At 33.8% G+C, this 18,111-nt stretch overlaps 1 protein-coding gene across 4 annotated transcripts in view; it reads left to right on the forward strand.

Annotated features, from left to right (window-relative positions):
• The window catches only part of LOC128211138 (dual 3',5'-cyclic-AMP and -GMP phosphodiesterase 11-like), a 78,634-nt gene extending 61,256 nt beyond the window's left edge, over nucleotides 1–17,378 (forward strand). The window contains exons 5-20 of one of the 4 annotated variants that reach the window (XM_052915583.1): nucleotides 3,294–3,341; nucleotides 6,251–6,321; nucleotides 6,714–6,743; nucleotides 7,174–7,237; nucleotides 7,460–7,507; nucleotides 7,731–7,874; nucleotides 8,096–8,239; nucleotides 8,807–8,953; nucleotides 10,242–10,349; nucleotides 11,584–11,693; nucleotides 12,084–12,171; nucleotides 12,471–12,571; nucleotides 13,063–13,204; nucleotides 14,113–14,187; nucleotides 14,897–14,980; nucleotides 15,466–17,378. In XM_052915583.1, the coding sequence (XP_052771543.1) occupies nucleotides 3,294–3,341; nucleotides 6,251–6,321; nucleotides 6,714–6,743; nucleotides 7,174–7,237; nucleotides 7,460–7,507; nucleotides 7,731–7,874; nucleotides 8,096–8,239; nucleotides 8,807–8,953; nucleotides 10,242–10,349; nucleotides 11,584–11,693; nucleotides 12,084–12,171; nucleotides 12,471–12,571; nucleotides 13,063–13,204; nucleotides 14,113–14,187; nucleotides 14,897–14,980; nucleotides 15,466–15,609 (1,548 nt within the window). In that variant the 3' untranslated portion in view covers nucleotides 15,610–17,378. The remainder of the gene's footprint in view (nucleotides 1–3,293; nucleotides 3,342–6,250; nucleotides 6,322–6,713; nucleotides 6,744–7,173; nucleotides 7,238–7,459; nucleotides 7,508–7,730; nucleotides 7,875–8,095; nucleotides 8,240–8,806; nucleotides 8,954–10,241; nucleotides 10,350–11,583; nucleotides 11,694–12,083; nucleotides 12,172–12,470; nucleotides 12,572–13,062; nucleotides 13,205–14,112; nucleotides 14,188–14,896; nucleotides 14,981–15,465) is intronic. The other 3 variants (XM_052915591.1, XM_052915601.1, XM_052915608.1) reach the window with 3 other exon arrangements.
• The last annotated feature ends 733 nt before the right edge of the window (nucleotides 17,379–18,111 follow it).

Consider the following 18,111-nt stretch of genomic DNA (forward strand, 5'->3'; position numbering starts at 1 on the left):
TTTTGTCTCCTCGGCTGGCTGCATGTAAGCGAGCAGCTTTGGTTTTCGTCTCTTCCGCTGGCTTAATGTAAACGTGCAATTTTGGTTTTGTCTCATCCGCTGGCTACATGTAAACGAGCAAGTTTTATTTGCTCTCTTCTGCTGGCTACATGTAAACGAGCAACTTTTGTTATGTCTCTCTGCTGGCTACATGTAAACGAGTAATTTTGGTTTCGTCTCTTCCGGTGGCTCTATGTAAACGAGCAATTTTGGTTTCGTCTCTTCCGCTGGCTGCATGTAAACGAGCAGCTTTGGTTTTTGTCTCCTCCGCTGGCTGCATGTAAGCGAGCAATTTTGGTTTTTGTCTCCTCCGCTGGCTGCATGTAAGGCCACAACAAATTGATCATTTGTTCTACGGATTTTGCCAAAAAAAAAGTAGGAGCGAGCGAGCGAAAAAAAAAAAAAAATACTTTTTTTTAAATTTATGGCAAATCAGAGGCGAGCGAAGAGCGAAAATTAAAAAAATGTATATTTCTTACCAAATTTATCATACAACTATGTCAAGAAATGCTTTTTAAATGCAAAAAAAGGTTCTCAGTTATAAATGAAAAGGTTTTGAAAGCATCACATGAAAATCTGTCTCAATATTTAACAAAGGGCAATACGATCAATTGCTTTACTATTTACTTTCATTGCGTGAGCAATTTAATTGTGGATGTATTGTAAAGATAGCATTCCTCACAGTAACGTGCAATTATTCGAAGACCAAAAAGAACAAACTATTTCATTCATTCCGTACTAATCTAACTTACTATCACGCAAAAACATTTTAGTCTAGTAAGAGTAATTCATCATTTGAGCATTTCTAAATATTGGGTCAGGTCTAAATTTGAACCTCCTGAATTACACGATAAAATTATAGTGACATTAACATGGCAGAATATAAAAATGTATATAACACAGAGAACATTTCTGAAAAAATACAATGAACATTGAAGCAGTGTTAAACAAATCTGCAAATGTGGCCTGGTCATTATAGAGCAGGTGGTGGAATAAAGATGTTTCCGTTTCAAGACCTCACCTTTACCACGAACCTATGGTTTAAAGGTCTGTGCCTTGAAAAAGAATAAAATGACAGCCTCCATAGCTTCAATGCCTGTAAGAAACAGGCCACTTTATCACTAATTGATCAAAGAAAATAAGTGCGATAAGAACAAAAATTTTAGAAAATTCAAACAGTCATTTACTTAAAAAAGGTTTTATTTTCTGATTTTACTGATGTAATTATGCACCAGTCAATTGTAACCACGCCCCAAAGGTCTGGGCAATAACGGGGACTTTGAATTCTGGTCCAGCCAAACCCAGGTAAAATCTCCGCCCTGTGGGCACGAACTGATGGTAAAATCCCCGGCAAATGTCCACGCACCCCAGGGAAGGCACATTCCCTGCTATATTTTGCGAGAAAAAAAAACACCGCATTCACCCGGCACTGCGGGGCCACCTGAAAGGTAAAAACACGGCCCATTTCCCCGGCTATTCCCAGTATACCCCCGCACCGGGGGGAGCCGTGGTTACAATAGACTGGTGCATTTTAATACTGTATGTATAAATACAGACTGTTTCTAAAACATTTACAAGTCCTATTTTTTTCTGTTTATAACACTTATGAGTACAGTATATGAATACTGAGAAATGCAGTTTAGAATTTAAAAAAAAATAACTCACGCAAACATGTTCAATGGTTGTAAGTCGTGTGTCCGGCGTGTATTTGAATAGAAGTTTTGCACTCAAAATCTGATTTAGTCATTATTTAGCACTAAATTTTGAGTACAAAACAATGAATTACTTAAAACACACATAGATAATTAATGCCTTCGACGCTGTGAAACTGCTGTTGTTTACTGAAGGCTATAATCCATTGACTATGACACTGATTTTTACTTAAACCACGTGTATTTTACATTACGAAAACTGATTTGGTAAACTGAAAATGAATACGGGAAATAAATAACAACGGTGTGTCCTGCAAAATATTCCCGACAAAAAAGACTGTCAACAAATATCGGCTGTTTTGCGGTCACCCGGACCTGATTTTGTCCTGACACGAGAAAAGTTTGCTCGCGAAGAATGTAAAGCATGGAAAAACCTTCAACAATAGACGAAGTCGACGTTATAGGTTTAAATTTTAAGTAAATCAACTTAAGAAAAAAGTGGAAATTCAGAAGTATACAAAAAAAAATCCGCGCGAACAAATAATATGTGCGGGCGCAAAAAAAAAGTTATTATTTTTTTTTCGTTTTTCGAATTTTAGGTGCGGCAAATCCGACGAACATATGATCAATTTGTTGTGGCCTAAGCGAGCAATTTTCGTTTTGTCTCTTCCGCTGGCTTAATGTAAACGAGCAATTTTTATTTGCTCTCTTCTGCTGGCTACATGTAAACGAGCAACTTTTGTTATGTCTCGTCTGCTGGCTACTTATAAACGAGCAATTTTGGGTTTGTCTCTTCCGCTGGCAGTATGTTATAGAACTGTGTTGGCAACGCCTCTCCTGCAGGCTACATGTTATATGCCTATTTGGGTTATGCCATCCCAACTGGCTACATATAAAGACCCTATTCGTGAACTATTTTTGTTTTTTCATCCAAAAGCATCTACATGTAAGACTATTTAGAAAACATTCCGCTACGTATAATTTGGTTTATGTCCTTACCATTTCTAAAATGTCGGCCCAATAAGCATTTAATTTATTATCTAGCGATTCAGAGACAAACATTAAACTTCAGAATAGTCCCGACCATTTCCTTTTTGCCAATCAAATGCAAACCGCTTATCTTTCATTTGACCTTATACTATTATATAAAATAATATCCCTTCATGACTGTTGAAACATACAAAAGTGCTGTTTTTCTATGTTAATAATTTAAGAAACATTGTGTAAGTAATACTATTTGAATAAAACAGAGTTTTGACGGGTTTTGCTCAAATAAAATATCCGGTGAAGCTAAATTTCCAATTGGCTATGACTTGTTCTAGACGGGTGAAGATTGTTAACATAACTAGCTTTAACAAAAGTAATTCCTTATTGTTGTCGTTCAATAAAACGTCCAGACATATGCCTTGCTATCACAATTTCATTCAAGGAAACCCATTAACCTTTCACATTTCGACAGGAGATAATATTCCGTCGAATCTCATAATACATTGTATATACAAAACTACAGGGATATTTCATGCCATATTGGTCAACAATCGGTTCTTGATGCTGAAAATGTATTCTCGTCTGCCAGAAAGTCAACAAGGAAACTTGTTTCAGGTCGTTAACTATTCTGGTCGTCACGATGATAGAAGATCAAGTAAAATGGTGACTAATGTAACAAACTTGTAGTGAAACTCCTAACAGCAGCATAAAAGCGGTGGTGTAGACAAACCAGATATACACGATGTCCTAGAAAAACCTTTATTTCATAACAGAGTGCGTTTAGATTACACTTAAAGACATTTAACTGTTCTAGATGTTTTGTTTAATCAACAGTATGTGTTTCAGTAGTGTAACATTTATGTAGCTTTTATCAGTAATTGAACATATAAATAAAGGTGAAGGCCTTGATAGAAAAGCAGTGCTTACAGAAGTAGAAGTTATGATAGAATAGCATTGATTATAAAAGTACAAGTTATGAAAGAACATTATTTATAAAAATAAAGAAATAAACAAATTATGAGAGAATATCATTGCTTACCTAAGTAAACCCTAAAAATAATACGAGAGCCATTTAATACATCGCCAAGGTGCGGCTTAGCTAGGAATTGCGCAAAACTGTTCGCAATAATCGTTGATCAATGACTCTACGGTAACACATATATCAAAGCGAGATAGATATAATCAAGTAATAATAACACTTCTTCCTTGTATATATTTGATAAACAGGACATGAGCTTAACTATAGCTTAACTATAAAACGTATGCCTAATATAACGCGCACCATATATGATTTCATCATATGCTTTTCATTTTATTTATCATCTGATAATACACACGAGTTGCCTTGATTTTATCAAACACAACACTAGATACTTTTTTACTTTCACCAATCCCCACCATACATAAATTTTCCTGTATTCGAAAACTTTTTTTCAGTATGATTATTATATTGTCATATCTTTATTTTACATACCTGTATTAATCTCGTAGAGCTTTAATTGTTTGTCACTGTAGATCTATAAAAATGTAAAATAGAAGTTTTAAGTGTATCTCTTTTCTTTCCTTTATAACTGACAGTGATTTTAAGGAAAATAAAACCATGTCTTTATCTTTTTTGAACAAAACAAGTTGTTTTCCTGAATATTGTATATCATATGTGACAATTTCAATTTGTTAATTCTAAACTGTGTGTTTTTCTGATCTTATTCAAGACCAGGCTCGTAATCAATTCGTCATTTATATGTATTTGTAATAACTGATGTTGTAGACCGAAATACCAAATATGATATTATGATTGTTTTGCCTATTTTGGACAAACGTCTTAGTCTTCGAGTTAAGTCGTACAATATATCTTATTCCGTCTGTTCATTGCAAGTACCACTATAAAACGTGACACACTCCAGACCAGTGGATAATTATAGCGCCATAGATAATGTGAATACCTTAACGTAAAACCCGAACGTAAATGCACACAAATATGATGGCATATAACTGCCGTAAGGTTACATGTTAACGTTCGCGAATTGCTTCGTGTTAACCACTTAATTTTCGCGATAATTATCTAGCTATGTAGTTCGCGAAACTTTTTCGGCAAAATAAATATCATAAGACTGAAGACTCGCGTATCAGATTCGTGTTACCAGTTACATTTAAATGCATTCCAGATTCAGGCGTTAACAGATTATCTAGTCATGGTTTGCGAATTCCATAAGTAGATAACTTGCATAAATATATTGATAGGTAACTGGTAACACGAATCTTATCTAGTTATACAGTTATTATGTTACTGATTAAGTGGAATTTGCAAACCATAACTAGATAATCAGTTACTAGCTAGAAGCTAAAAGCGCATTTATAGATAAGCGCTAACACGCATCTTATCTAATTAACCAGTTATTATGTTACTTTTTAAGTGGAATTCGCAAACCACAACTAGTTAACCTATTAGTGTTGTAAAGCTAAAAAGGGTTATTGGTGACAGTTCTGGCCACTTTCAAGTCTGTTTTTTATATTATGATATTTATCTTACAAAAAAAATATCGCGAATATTAACTAGGTAGCTAGATAGTTATCGCGAAATTTAGTTGGCTAACACGAAACAATTCGCGAACGCTATCAGGTTATCTTACGCCAGCAGTTATATGCCACCATACAGAAACGTAGCTATCTTGTCAAGAATATTGTTATCCCGAAATGATAAGAGTCGGTTTGCATGAAATTGAGGCGTCGGGTTTTATGACAAAACAAATCACCAATAAACAAGGATCTTCCTGATGGTTTAAGCATTTACGTCCAGAAATGGAATAAAATATGACATTGAGCTGGACCATAGCATGCCTTGAAATAGAATTGTTCCCACGAGGGAGTTCAATGGAACATAAACTTCACTAACCCATGATAAACGAGTTACACAAATGTTCTAGATTTCGTAAACTTTCAAGGAAAAAATATCTCACAGAAACGCGAATTGAGTATCAATTGAAGTGTTTTAACACTGGTGTTGAGTGTGTTTGTTTGAAATCACCCTTTTGTGAAACATTACATCATCTCAAACGATTACCACTACATTATGATGACAATAATTATTGATTGGTTTATTGAAAAAATAATCGTAAAACCCATTCGCATTGAGCTTACTCTTCTTAAACCTCCATTATGTTCCATAAATATCAACATGTATCACAAAATATATCAATAAAATAAAAATAAATCAGTATGTAATGTTTCATGTCATTTTCTGTTTGCCAAACGTTTCACTATAACTCGTCTTTGGCAGTTAAATAAAGCCCCCTTTTCCCTATTAACCTAAGACCTTTTAACATCTACTTCTTATTAAAAGTCAAATCGAAAATACAAAGAAAGGGCAAGGATTATTTTATTAAAAGAAAAATAGTTTTCAGCGACTTTTCAGAACAAAAATGTAGACACAATATCTAGAAAATGTCCTAAAACATTTACTTGTCAACATTTTGTCTCAGTTTGTATTTCTTAATTTTCTTAATGTGGAAAGTGCTTTTATGATATACTCGTATTATTTTGATGTCTGATTTAATGTCTTTGTACTTTTGCAGGGTATATTTTCTCAGGTTTATGATCTGGCAATGGATGACTTCGACAACAGCGAAACTTACACGAGAGAAGGGTGGGTGTCTTACTGAATAATGCTTTTACTACTATCATTGGCAACTTCGGGGGCGCAACAACTTATTATCAAAATAAAGCTTGTGATAAAAAGTGTTGGTAGATAAACGTATCAAAAAGCAAAAAATCACAGCTATAAACTAAAATTTATAACAATATGTTCATGAGGGAGGTCCAATGACCTCGTCAACACTTAAATACTTAATTGTAATTATGCCATGCTATGCTCCCCCAGGATCCCCTGCTGATTAAAACATGTGTATATTCTCTATGTAATGCGTTGAGCTAAAACATTTCTAGTGCATTAACAGTTTCATGCATGGAGGTATAAACCATTCTTAATAAATCTTTTATGTTATAAACATTAACGAAGTATTGCCATGTATTTTCCAGAAAAACGCCTAAAATTATTATGAGTAAAAGGTACATTTTAACATAGTGACAAAACCTATTTACCCCGCTAAATCAACGCTTATTAAATAATTTTGTTGCCCGTAAAGCACCATGCCATTTTATTTTTGTTTTGTTAACAAATTTGCTTTTGCAGTTTGCACCATAATATCACTCCATATTACCGTTTTAGTACTGAGCATAAACTTATTTTAACAACTTAAATTTTATTTCTAGTATTATCTTCACATTAAATAAAGCAAAAGTTCTTTATTTATTTTGTAACACACTATGTTTTTATATGATATGTTGTTGTTTTTAACAATTCATTGATAACTGTTATGTATACACGACATTTAATCTAAACACTTACACATAAAATAAATATAACTGTCATTTTATCATTAAAATAAAGCATATTTAATAGATAACTTCAATGCTTACCACACGTCTTTATTTTCAGTCCCGCAGAACCTCGATTTCCTATTCAGATCGGAATCACAGGTCACGTGGCTTCAACTGGCGAGGTATGTACTCTCTCAATGGTTAGATAGTAAAGATATCCCCATCATTCACATATGTAAATATGAGTATATGGTGTTGTATTTAAGTATGTATTCATGACAAAAGTATAAAAAATGTTGAGAAAGGTTCACGTTTTATTAAACATTTGTATATACAATTTAATGTATATACTTTTATCTTTGATACAGTTTGTTTGAAATGAATATATTTGTTTTATTTTACAGCCTTTAAATATTCTTGATGCATATAAAGACTCGCGCTTTGATCCAACGGTAAGACACATTTTATTTTTGTTTCCTACTAGAATCAAAAAGAGGGTGATTACTTATTCGCTGCATAAAATTGAATTATATAATAAAGTGAACATTTATAAAATTGTTAACACATGGGAATAAAAAATTTGGTATATAAAACAAAACTTTACTCAAAACAGAATGAACGATTCATTTGTCACCTTTTGTTTTCTCAATAGTTTTATTTCCACTTTATTTCCAGGCTGACGAAGAGAGCGGGTTTCGCACACGGTCAATCCTGTGTATGCCAATCAAAAACGCGGAGGGGCGGGTTGTTGGTGTTAGTCAACTCATTAACAAGAAAGACGGCACGTCTTTCACCAAAAACGACGAGAATCTCTTTGAGGTCATTACGATAATATGTTTTTACTTAATTGAAATGTAAAACAGATTCAGAAGTCTTTATTTTTCTCATGATGTCGTTTACAACCGTAACCCAAACTCACGAACCAATCATGAAAAGTAGTGGACCAAAACTCAATGTCTCAACTTCGCATATTTAAGAAAATGAAAAAAAAAGGTTTTGAGCTAATATAAAATACAAAAATTCCTTTTCCCTTTATACAGGCATTTGCAATATTCTGCGGGATGGGGATCTACAATACTCAGATGTACGAGACGACGGTGAAGGCGAGCGCCAAAAAGCGCGTAGCTCTAGAGTGTCTCTCCTACCACGTATCAGCCTGCCCAGTGGACACAAACAAACTCAAGGTCAGCATATATGTTTATTATTTAAAAGCATATTATGAAAACGTTCGCGAAATTGAGTTGCGTAATCTTTCCTAATCCTTCCAACATGGCATTCCATTTATGACGCCAAGGTGTCTTTCACACTCAAGAACATTAACATGAAGCTGCTCACAGGCGTATAAAAAAACTCAAACCTCTTATATCACTTATAAAGCATAACAGAGATCTGTTAAAGCAGGTCTTATCAAATTGCTGTTTTACACAAGTCCGAATACTAGGACCTTCCGGTGGTATTGATTTTACATTTTGTGGCTAGGGTACCTTATGCTAATACAAATTATCCACAATATGATCAGTGTCTTAAAAACATACCGCTTGTTCCTGGAAAACGGGTTTAAAGACCAAGAACTCACATAATACCTGTACGAATGTGTATGTTACCTTCTCTGGTCTTCCCCTTTCCGAACGCCGTATTTCCTAAGACATCTGACTGCCAGCTGTTTGATTATGGGTTTAACAAGCTTCAGCTTCAGTTACACATGTATAAATAATGTATAACTTCACGTGTTCTTATTTAACTCCTCACAGAACGCTGTGATACCTACGACGACAGACTACCGGCTGCTGGAGTACGGGTTTAACGACGCCGGGCTGGATGATGATGACACGCTCAAGGCCAGTGTCCGCATGTTCGTTGACCTTGACCTTCTGGACAAGTTCAGGATCAATTATGAGGTAGAGACACATTACGATTTATTCTTAAGTTAGAGCGCCAACGTCAATGTTTAACGTCAACATCAGTGCACTTAAGATGAGGGTAATTTTGAGGTCATCATGATCATTTGGTTTAAGTAGGATTAAATTTACGCGGAAACATTGCATAAGTACCATAAAAAGGGAAACCGAAGACATTGACGGCGAAGAAGAAACTGCTTGAAGTACAAACAGGCAAATGAAATGATTACAAAAAGCATGGACATTGAGTGTCATTTTTGGTATGAAATAAATAATTATGTTTGTTTTGGTATTCTTTGCTACAATAGGTTTTTCGGCGTGACTAAACTGAAAATGATGATACTATTATTTTACGGAAACCTTCTGATTCGATACGAAAAGCGGTTCTCTCGAAAATCTCTGAAACAAGTTTAACTTACAATAGTTGAAATGAGATTCGAATGTACTTGATGTCATTTCCGTACCTGTACGAAATAATGTTATAAAATTATGTAAGCTTATCAACATTAGTATTATTAAATTTTTAGGTTTTATTTTAAAATTGGTTTTGTATTCCAACGATGATGTAAGAGCTATGTTATGGCGAAAGTTTGATACTGAAATGTTCATTGCATGCTGACAAGAACGTATACTTTTTTTATTCATGCCAGATTAATAGGTAAGATAATTCTGTTAGTGCTTATTTTCAGTTAAGCAAAACAATCATTCTGACAAATGGATGTGTGTATTTTTCACAAAGCCTTGATTTTAGCCATATCTATCAAAATGGGATAATCACTCTTAAAAAATCTAAATACGACTAGAAGCGCTCTCCTTCAGTTATATATCAATCTCTGACAGAACCTCGCTTCCCGTGTTCAGGAAATTAAATCAGTTTTCCCCAGTTTGAATGAAAACCTGTCACCTTGGTAATAGTAATACCAAGTAATAAGTTATCTTGTCTCTGCATATGGCTTCGAGCGTTGATTGATTCATCACGCCAGTTTAATGGGGCCAATAAGTCAGTTGTATTTAGAACCGTTAACGTTTTATTTACCCCAGAAATTTCAAAGGAATTTAACCCAGAAATTTAAAAGTAATTCACCCCAAATTTTTTAAAGTACTCAGAGATTTGCCTTTTTTAAGGCCGAATTTCTTCAACATTGAAGTTGACTGGATTTACTAAGCTTGGTTTCTAGAAAGGAAACACATTCGGGACGAACATAATCACAACTATACTCCTATACGACAACGTAGAAATCTTTGTTTGTTTACGACTATTTATCGCAATATTGTTCACTCTTTTTAGACGCTGTGCCGCTGGCTGCTTTCCGTCAAAAAGAATTACCGCAACGTGACGTATCACAACTGGCGTCACGCCTTCAACGTCGCACAAACTATGTTCTGTTGTCTGAAGGTAAATTACAGTTACTTTATAACATTTTCTATTTTACATGAATAATAGTAAATTTATTAAAAATGACTTTGTCTGCGAAAACCATGCCAAATGCGGACTTTTGTTTACTCAATATATAACGTTTTCCGAGTTAAATATCTGATACCTTTTTGGATGTGCAAACAATTTTTAAATCGAAGTAATAGCTTTTAATATTTCTTTGTAACGCTGTCTCTTGCGGCTCAATTATAACGCTTACTTCATTTGTGTCAAAAGTGGTCTGCTTTATTATAGATGTTTTTTTTATATATTTGGCAATCTTCGTACAATAATAATTAAAGTGACTCCGTGTTCGGCTCATTTGGCGCACAAAAACAAGATTAAACATGCATTTATTACGTATGCTTTCTGGAAAATCGCGGATCGACAAATTTTAATGTTGCGGAACCGTTAATAGAAGCTTGCATGGACGCTTGCAATTCTGAGAAGCATCAACTGAACCCAAAAGAGATTTTAAAAATCATCAAATCGCCCTTTTCCCATCAGATATGTTTTTGGGTGTTTGCCGATGTATGTTACTTAAGAAACGTGATCTACAATGGTTACCTATCTAGCAGTATAATACCATTTACTTACAATATTGTATACAATGATGCATGTGTAACATCAATATGTATGTGTTCCTATCAATTTATTACAGAAAGTCATGCTGGCTCGGTATACGCACTCCTATATTCTAACAAACGTTTCAACAATATTTATGTGTTCCTCGCCATTACTGACAGAAAATTAAACTAAGATTGATGTAAAGATGTTATATAAACGTTTCAACATTTATTTGTTTACAGAAGTCAACTAACTCGTTTTTCGAATGACGTTAAGCTTTGACTTATTTCATATATCTGTTTTTCTTTGTTTACAGAAATGTCAACATATATGATTGACGCCAAGCTGTAACCATAAATTCTTTTATTTGCTATAGAATTTCTCTGTTCACACATATGTCAACTAGTTCGGTATATGAATGTCGTCAAGTTGTTTGTCTTTTTTACATCTGTCACAGCATGCAAACAACGAAAGGTCAACTATCTCAGTAATGATTAACGTCAAGATGTAAGCTTATATCTTCTTACAAATGCTTCACCGATCGTTTGCTTACAGAAACTTCCACTTTGCTGGTAAATGATTGACGTCAAGATGTTTGCCCATATTGGCATATTGGCATCGAAATGTATTTTTAATCCTTTACTTACAGAAAGGTCAACTGGGCCGGTATATGAACGACATGGAGGTGTTCGCCCTGATTGTGGGATGCTTGTGTCACGACCTTGACCATCGGGGCACCAACAACCAGTTCCAAATCAAGTAGGTTTTGTATGGTATTACACTATACGTAGTAAACTGTGTAGAACAGTATCAATCAGTGTATTGACACGGTGGTCTTTGGAATATAAATTAAAAAAAATAATCCAATCCGTCCTTTCTTTAATTATATATAATACAAACCGACTACTTAATCTGCGTGTTACCTCACGCTTTTCTAGTATTTTAAGTAACGATATGATTTTGAACTTAGAGTGTCAAACAAGAGATGTGAAAAGATGGAGGAACACCGCGTTAATTGCTATCTGGTGTTGTAAGCAAAGCCGACTATCTTGTATGATCATTTCCCTTGGCTCGCTTATACCTTATTAAATTAAGTTGTAGAGTTGATGTACCATATTTACTTGATCCATTACTGTCCTATTATTTCAGAGCTATGTCGCCTCTGGCGGAGCTGTATTCTACCTCGACGATGGAACATCACCACTTTGACCAGTGTATCATGATATTAAGCACGGAGGTATAAATATCAGTGTAAACACCTGTGTATTGTACATTATGAAGTAGTACTTTTAATAGCAGGGAGGTACTTTTAACAAATACTAAATTATTTCCATTTGTCTAGACGTTTCTTAAGATGTCATATGTGCATTTTAAGATACCAACCTAATTCCGTTTTGCAAATCTCTTTCCAGTTCTTAAAATAATTATATTCAGAGATCATCAGACAATCGTATTAGACACTCTGTCTTAAATATGATAAGAAAAAATGATTTATCGCAGTAAATATCATTAAAACAAACCCTCAATACTTTCCAGGGTAACGAGATTCTTTCTGGGTTGCCTCAGGAAGAGTACGAGAATGTTATCGGTCTACTCGAGTGTGCAATTCTATCAACCGACCTCGCCCTCTACTTCAAGTACGTTGCCAACGCGTCTAGTTTAGTAGAAGTAGATTATATTATCGTAGCGAAGCTAATTTGCCATTCCTGGTATTGTTAGTGCAGAAGTGTGCAGGACAGTTTCACATTGTCTGGGTTGATTTAAGGTACACTTTGTACCGAACCAAACCCGCACTGTACTTTAAGTGTGTTGTAATCTCCTGACGTCTAGTTCAGTAAAATTAGTTGATTATGAAGCAAATTTGCCGTGCTCAGCGAACTCATTTTTTTGAATAACCTTGAAATTGTAGAGTGGATTTATCCTCTACACCGTAATATTGAAGACATTTGCTTTTGTCTGAACATTCCTGATTGCTTTTCTTCATTTTTTTCAATATATTTTGTCTCATCTTCAGACAACCCTTGATTTGTTTTAAAATACATTTTCTAATTTAATTTTTATTTGATATATCTAAGGTCATTTTCAGACATTCCCCCAGTTGTATCGAAATATCTTATCTCCCCTTCAGACATCGTGGGGAGTTTTTCCAACTGATAGAGGGTAATGGTATGGACCTAGACACGGAGGAACATCGCGACCTCCTTCGTGCTATGCTCATGACCGCCTCCGATGTGTCCGCAATCGCCAAACCCTGGGAGGTGCAAAAAAGGGTAAAGGATAATGTTGGTGTATTTTTTATAGAAAGGTTGAAGCTAAGCAATCTAACTGAAGCAAAACGTGTAATGGATACATTTTAGTTTGTGTTTTTGAAAGTTTATTTTGTCATATGCAGTTTGATTTCCTTTATTTCTAGAGGTGCTTAAGCAATCAACCAAGTTATCATAACATTTTATGCTTCTTTCTAAAGCAAAAATAATGTCAATGATAGCATTTTGCCTTACTGATTTGGTTATACTTGATATTTCGCCTAAATAAATGTTTTATCATTGAACAAAGAATATTTTCCGTGATTTATATTGAAAAAATAGCATTAAAATCTTATTTTGATATTATGTTGCTCAGAATTACAGTTCATCTTTCAATTTCATTGGATATTAAAATCGCAATTTGACAAAATTTGATCTTTAATACAATGATTTTATTATCAAAGCTTCTTTAATAGCGTGGTATTTATTTGTATATTTTTAAAACACACATTTATCAATGTCATTTGAATTCACCTGTGACAATCTGGGTTTTTAAACATTTTTTTTTCGACGAAATGCTAGAGTACATCTTCAGTCATATACTTACAAAGATACAAATATTTCTTTTTATCGCGATCCCGTTCAAAGGAGTTTCCAAATGCCAAACTACAACTGGACAAGGTTACTTTACATTCTGAATACATACATCACGTTTTTATAAAAATGTTTTCTGGTAAGACAATAAAAGAAAATTTGATTGAAGTAGCTTTAACCATAGACCACGATAAGACCTTTCCCGGGATCCGAAATTGAATAAAATGGTAGATATGTCAGGTTAAGATTGACGGAAGTATCTTAAATGGTAAACGGGGTCAGGTTTAGATTGACGAAAGTGTTATACCGCATTGTTTTAAGAAAATCATTTATTTTAGGTGGCCGATTTGATTGCCAGCGAGTTTTTTGAACAGGGCGACTTGGAAAAGACCCAACTGAAGATAAAACCTATCGTAAGTAACCTCGATGTGCCTAAGTCAATGATAGTTTCTAATTGTCATGCATTTCGGTTTATTATAAGAATAATTGCCATGTTCTTGCATCGAATTTATGGATATTATCCTTTGAGTTGGTATTAGGTAATGAGACTTATTGTTTGTGATATCGTCATTTTATGTACATTTTTGAAAAGGAAGAAATGATTGGCAATATATGGTGATCAAATAGGTGAAAGAATTAATCACAGCTTATATGCGTGTAATATGGGGCAGAGCATTGTGTAAATCGTGACCAAAAAATGCAATTCCAGGAATACAGATTTTTTTCTCTGAAATTTTGAAGTACGGGTTACCGAATGATTTTTTTTATGATTTTACGCTTTTGTGATACACCTTGCATAATGATTGCTAATGGTATTGTCCCGTTGATATTCGGATGTATCAACTTAGAAGTAAAAAGAAGGGCTTTCAATATATATGTCTTAAACCGTCAGCTATTTAAACGAAAGTTTGTATCCACAATAGCTTGTCATGGAAATGGATCAGCTTTCAAGAATGTATACTATTTCACATATCAACCCTCTACAGTTTCTGATCAAAATCGATGTTAAATATATTCTTGGAATCATTGGAATAAAATTTGTAGATTGTCCCTACACTGGATTATGGGGATTTTATGCATGTTTCGAGGTTAAGAACATCACATAAATCACGATGTTTTCAGGAAATGATGGACCGAGACAAGAAGGACAAACTTCCGGTGATGCAGGTTAATTTCATCGACACCATTTGTTTGCCTATTTATAAGGTATTATCTTTAAACTATTTGGTATCGTTGTGGTATTAAGCTGCTAGTTGCTAAAAAATATTTATAAACACTAATAGTAAAATGTTGATAATAATAATAATAATAATAATAATAATAATAATAATAATAATAAAGTACTACTACTACTGCTACTGCTACTACTACTACTACTACTACTACTACTACTACTTCAACTACTACTTCTACTACTACGTCTACTACTACTACTACTACTACTACTACTACTACTACTACTACTACTACTACTACTACTGCTACTACTACTACTACTGCTAGTAATAATAATAATAATAATAATAATAGTGATAATAATAGTGATAATAATATAATAATTATAAACAGAACACTTTTACAATAGATTTTGTAAATTAACTATAGCTCTTTGTCTTTGATATTCGATGGTCATACCAAAAACGAAGTATAACGTTCTAGACAATCTTAATCTATCCCATTCCCCTTAACAGGCTATGGCCAAGCTCCAGCCAGACCTGAGACCCCTGCTTGACGGCTGCCAGCATAATAGAGATAACTGGGAGAAACTGGTGCAACAAATCAACAAGGCAGAGAGTGATCCCGACCAGAGAGAGACCGTCAAGTCGCACAGCTGACATAAGTTCAAGTGTGGCCTGCTCTGAATGGTTGAATGGTCCATGGGGAAGTTGGACTTATTTCTCGCCTCCGAGTTAGTAAAGACACATTCAGCGAGCAAACAGAATCACTACACTCACATTGTGATCTATATGCAGTTAACCAACAGTTGAATGAATATGTGATATAACTACGAAGCACTAGTGTTGGTATAACGTTTATGTGTGGAAAATTTACAACATGGTTTGACAATGTTTAAATGGGTTGTGATTTACAGTCTTGTTTTGGGAACAATTTCATAAAAGACAGTGCTAGATGTGTTATTTTATATTTTTGAAACGGTGATTTTGGCACGAGCATTTTTGGTTGTATGATAGAGAAAGGACTTGACAAAAAGAAAACTAGATTCAATAACGGCATTAGTAGAAAACACCTCAGGAAGGAAAGGAATATCACTTTGTGATTCATTTATGTATACTAACGTTATGGAAGAACGACAAAGGGTCGCATGAAAGTAAAACACTCGCATGTTTGTTTGATCACAATCAATGAAAGGCCCATGGACTTACGCAGGCCACATTATTCTTAAAAGAACTATAACGCCGACATATAGCTGTGACGGCTGTGACTTTTTAAAGCTCTGAATATATAAATAGCTATATTATTCATAAATAGTATAGAATTTTAATCGCATCTCATTCAGTTGAAGACCAAGACTTTTGTTTTATGTGACTTGTACTATAAAGCATTTTATTGACACATTTGTTTCAAATGTCCATATCACTTTTGCACCAAATTACATTTTTGTTTTGTTTTCTGTGATATATCACATGACCGTGCGAGATTTATTGTTGTATTTCTTTTAATATTTCATGTGCATTACACAGAATAGTGAACTATTTTATTATTCTGTGTTGAAGCATTTTCTTCTAGCGATGATTCCTTTGTATGATTATTCGTATTATATGAAGCATGTTTATACCGCATCAAAACTTCTGCGGATAATGACCATTTTCGGTCCGTTAAAGTAATCTTTTTAAAACAGATAAATCCTTTTAATTCAGCGAATATTTAAGCACATTCATGAAAATATCTTCTAAGATTACATCTAACAAAGTTAATTGAATTTCAAAAAGTAAGAATTTTTCGTACCTGTGTAGCTTATTTTGCGTAATAATGCCTTAATATAACTGTGATATTATGTACAGAAATCCTTTGTTTTATCTTTAAAACTAGTGCGACTTTATTTAAATGTATATAAATAATAACTGCGTTTGAATTAATTTAAAATGACAGTCATTTTCTAATAACAAAACGTTCTATGTAAAAGTTAATATCTTCGAAGACTGTTGTATATTATTTCTAGTTAGTGGTAAAACATTTTAACATATTCAATTCAAAACAATGGAATCGAACTTCTCTATATTTAAGCCTTTTAAATGAGCGTTTCGCAAACTATTGTATATTTGGTAACTGTAGGAAAAAGCGCAAGATTACTTTTCTTGCGTTTATTTTTTTTTCATACAATTTGCAAATAAAATTTTCGTTTTGTAAGTAAAATAATTAGATTTTTTTAAATATAATTCATTGAATTGTTTAAGTCATTCAGTGTTATATATTGTCGTTGTGATCGGCCCACTGGATTTTTATTATTAAACCATGCCGTAGGGGTCAATGCAATTTAAATTTGTTGGTATTATTATTCATTTTTTTACCTCTCTGTATTAAGAAAAAGGCTCTTAGTATCGATGTTTTTATACAGGTAAAGACAATAAACTTGCTAAACCATTTTCCCCTTGCTTTTTACAATATGGAAACTACAGAGCATTGCAACCAAGCATTGAATTGTGTCCAGGAATCGAAATTTTGTGTTCCCGAAAAACTGTTTGAATATTTCCAATTCAGTTGGCTATGCAGAAAAAGTAATTTACGGTGACCTCAATTTTCTCTTCTATTGTGACATTCTTGGTATATAACTCAACTAAATAAATATTTTTCACGATTTCATTTGATATTGAATATAAAAATATGATTTGATACTGGACTCATTTCATTTGTAGGTTTATAACATCAATTCAGCTGGAGGAAATTGCCATCGTAATTGTTATTGTATTGGAGCCATCATACAGTCGGTTGGTCGGTCGCTCGTTATTTTGCAGATGGTAAACTCTGAATTATCAGAATAGAACTCCAAAAGCATAAGGTCGCTATAAGAGACGAGGCACTTAATTCCCTTTAAACATAAGGGTCGCTGACGTCTTTATTGTTAATAAAACGAACAAAAAACACATTCTTTACAAATCCAAATTAATTTCATTGTGTGAAAGAAGTCGAGATTGTAAGAAAAAAATGGAATGATACGCATTAACAATCGTTAGAATTATAAAAAAATCGAATTTTGCATGTTATGAAAAAAGCAATGTCCTCGATATATTTGGAGGTATAATAGTAAAGCCAGGAGTAATCTTAGTTGCGAAATAGAAAACCCATACACACATAAAGCAATGAGGATCTTTTGTCCT

This window comes from Mya arenaria, chromosome 2 (assembly GCF_026914265.1).
Source record: "Mya arenaria isolate MELC-2E11 chromosome 2, ASM2691426v1".
Lineage (NCBI taxonomy): Eukaryota > Metazoa > Mollusca > Bivalvia > Myida > Myidae > Mya > Mya arenaria.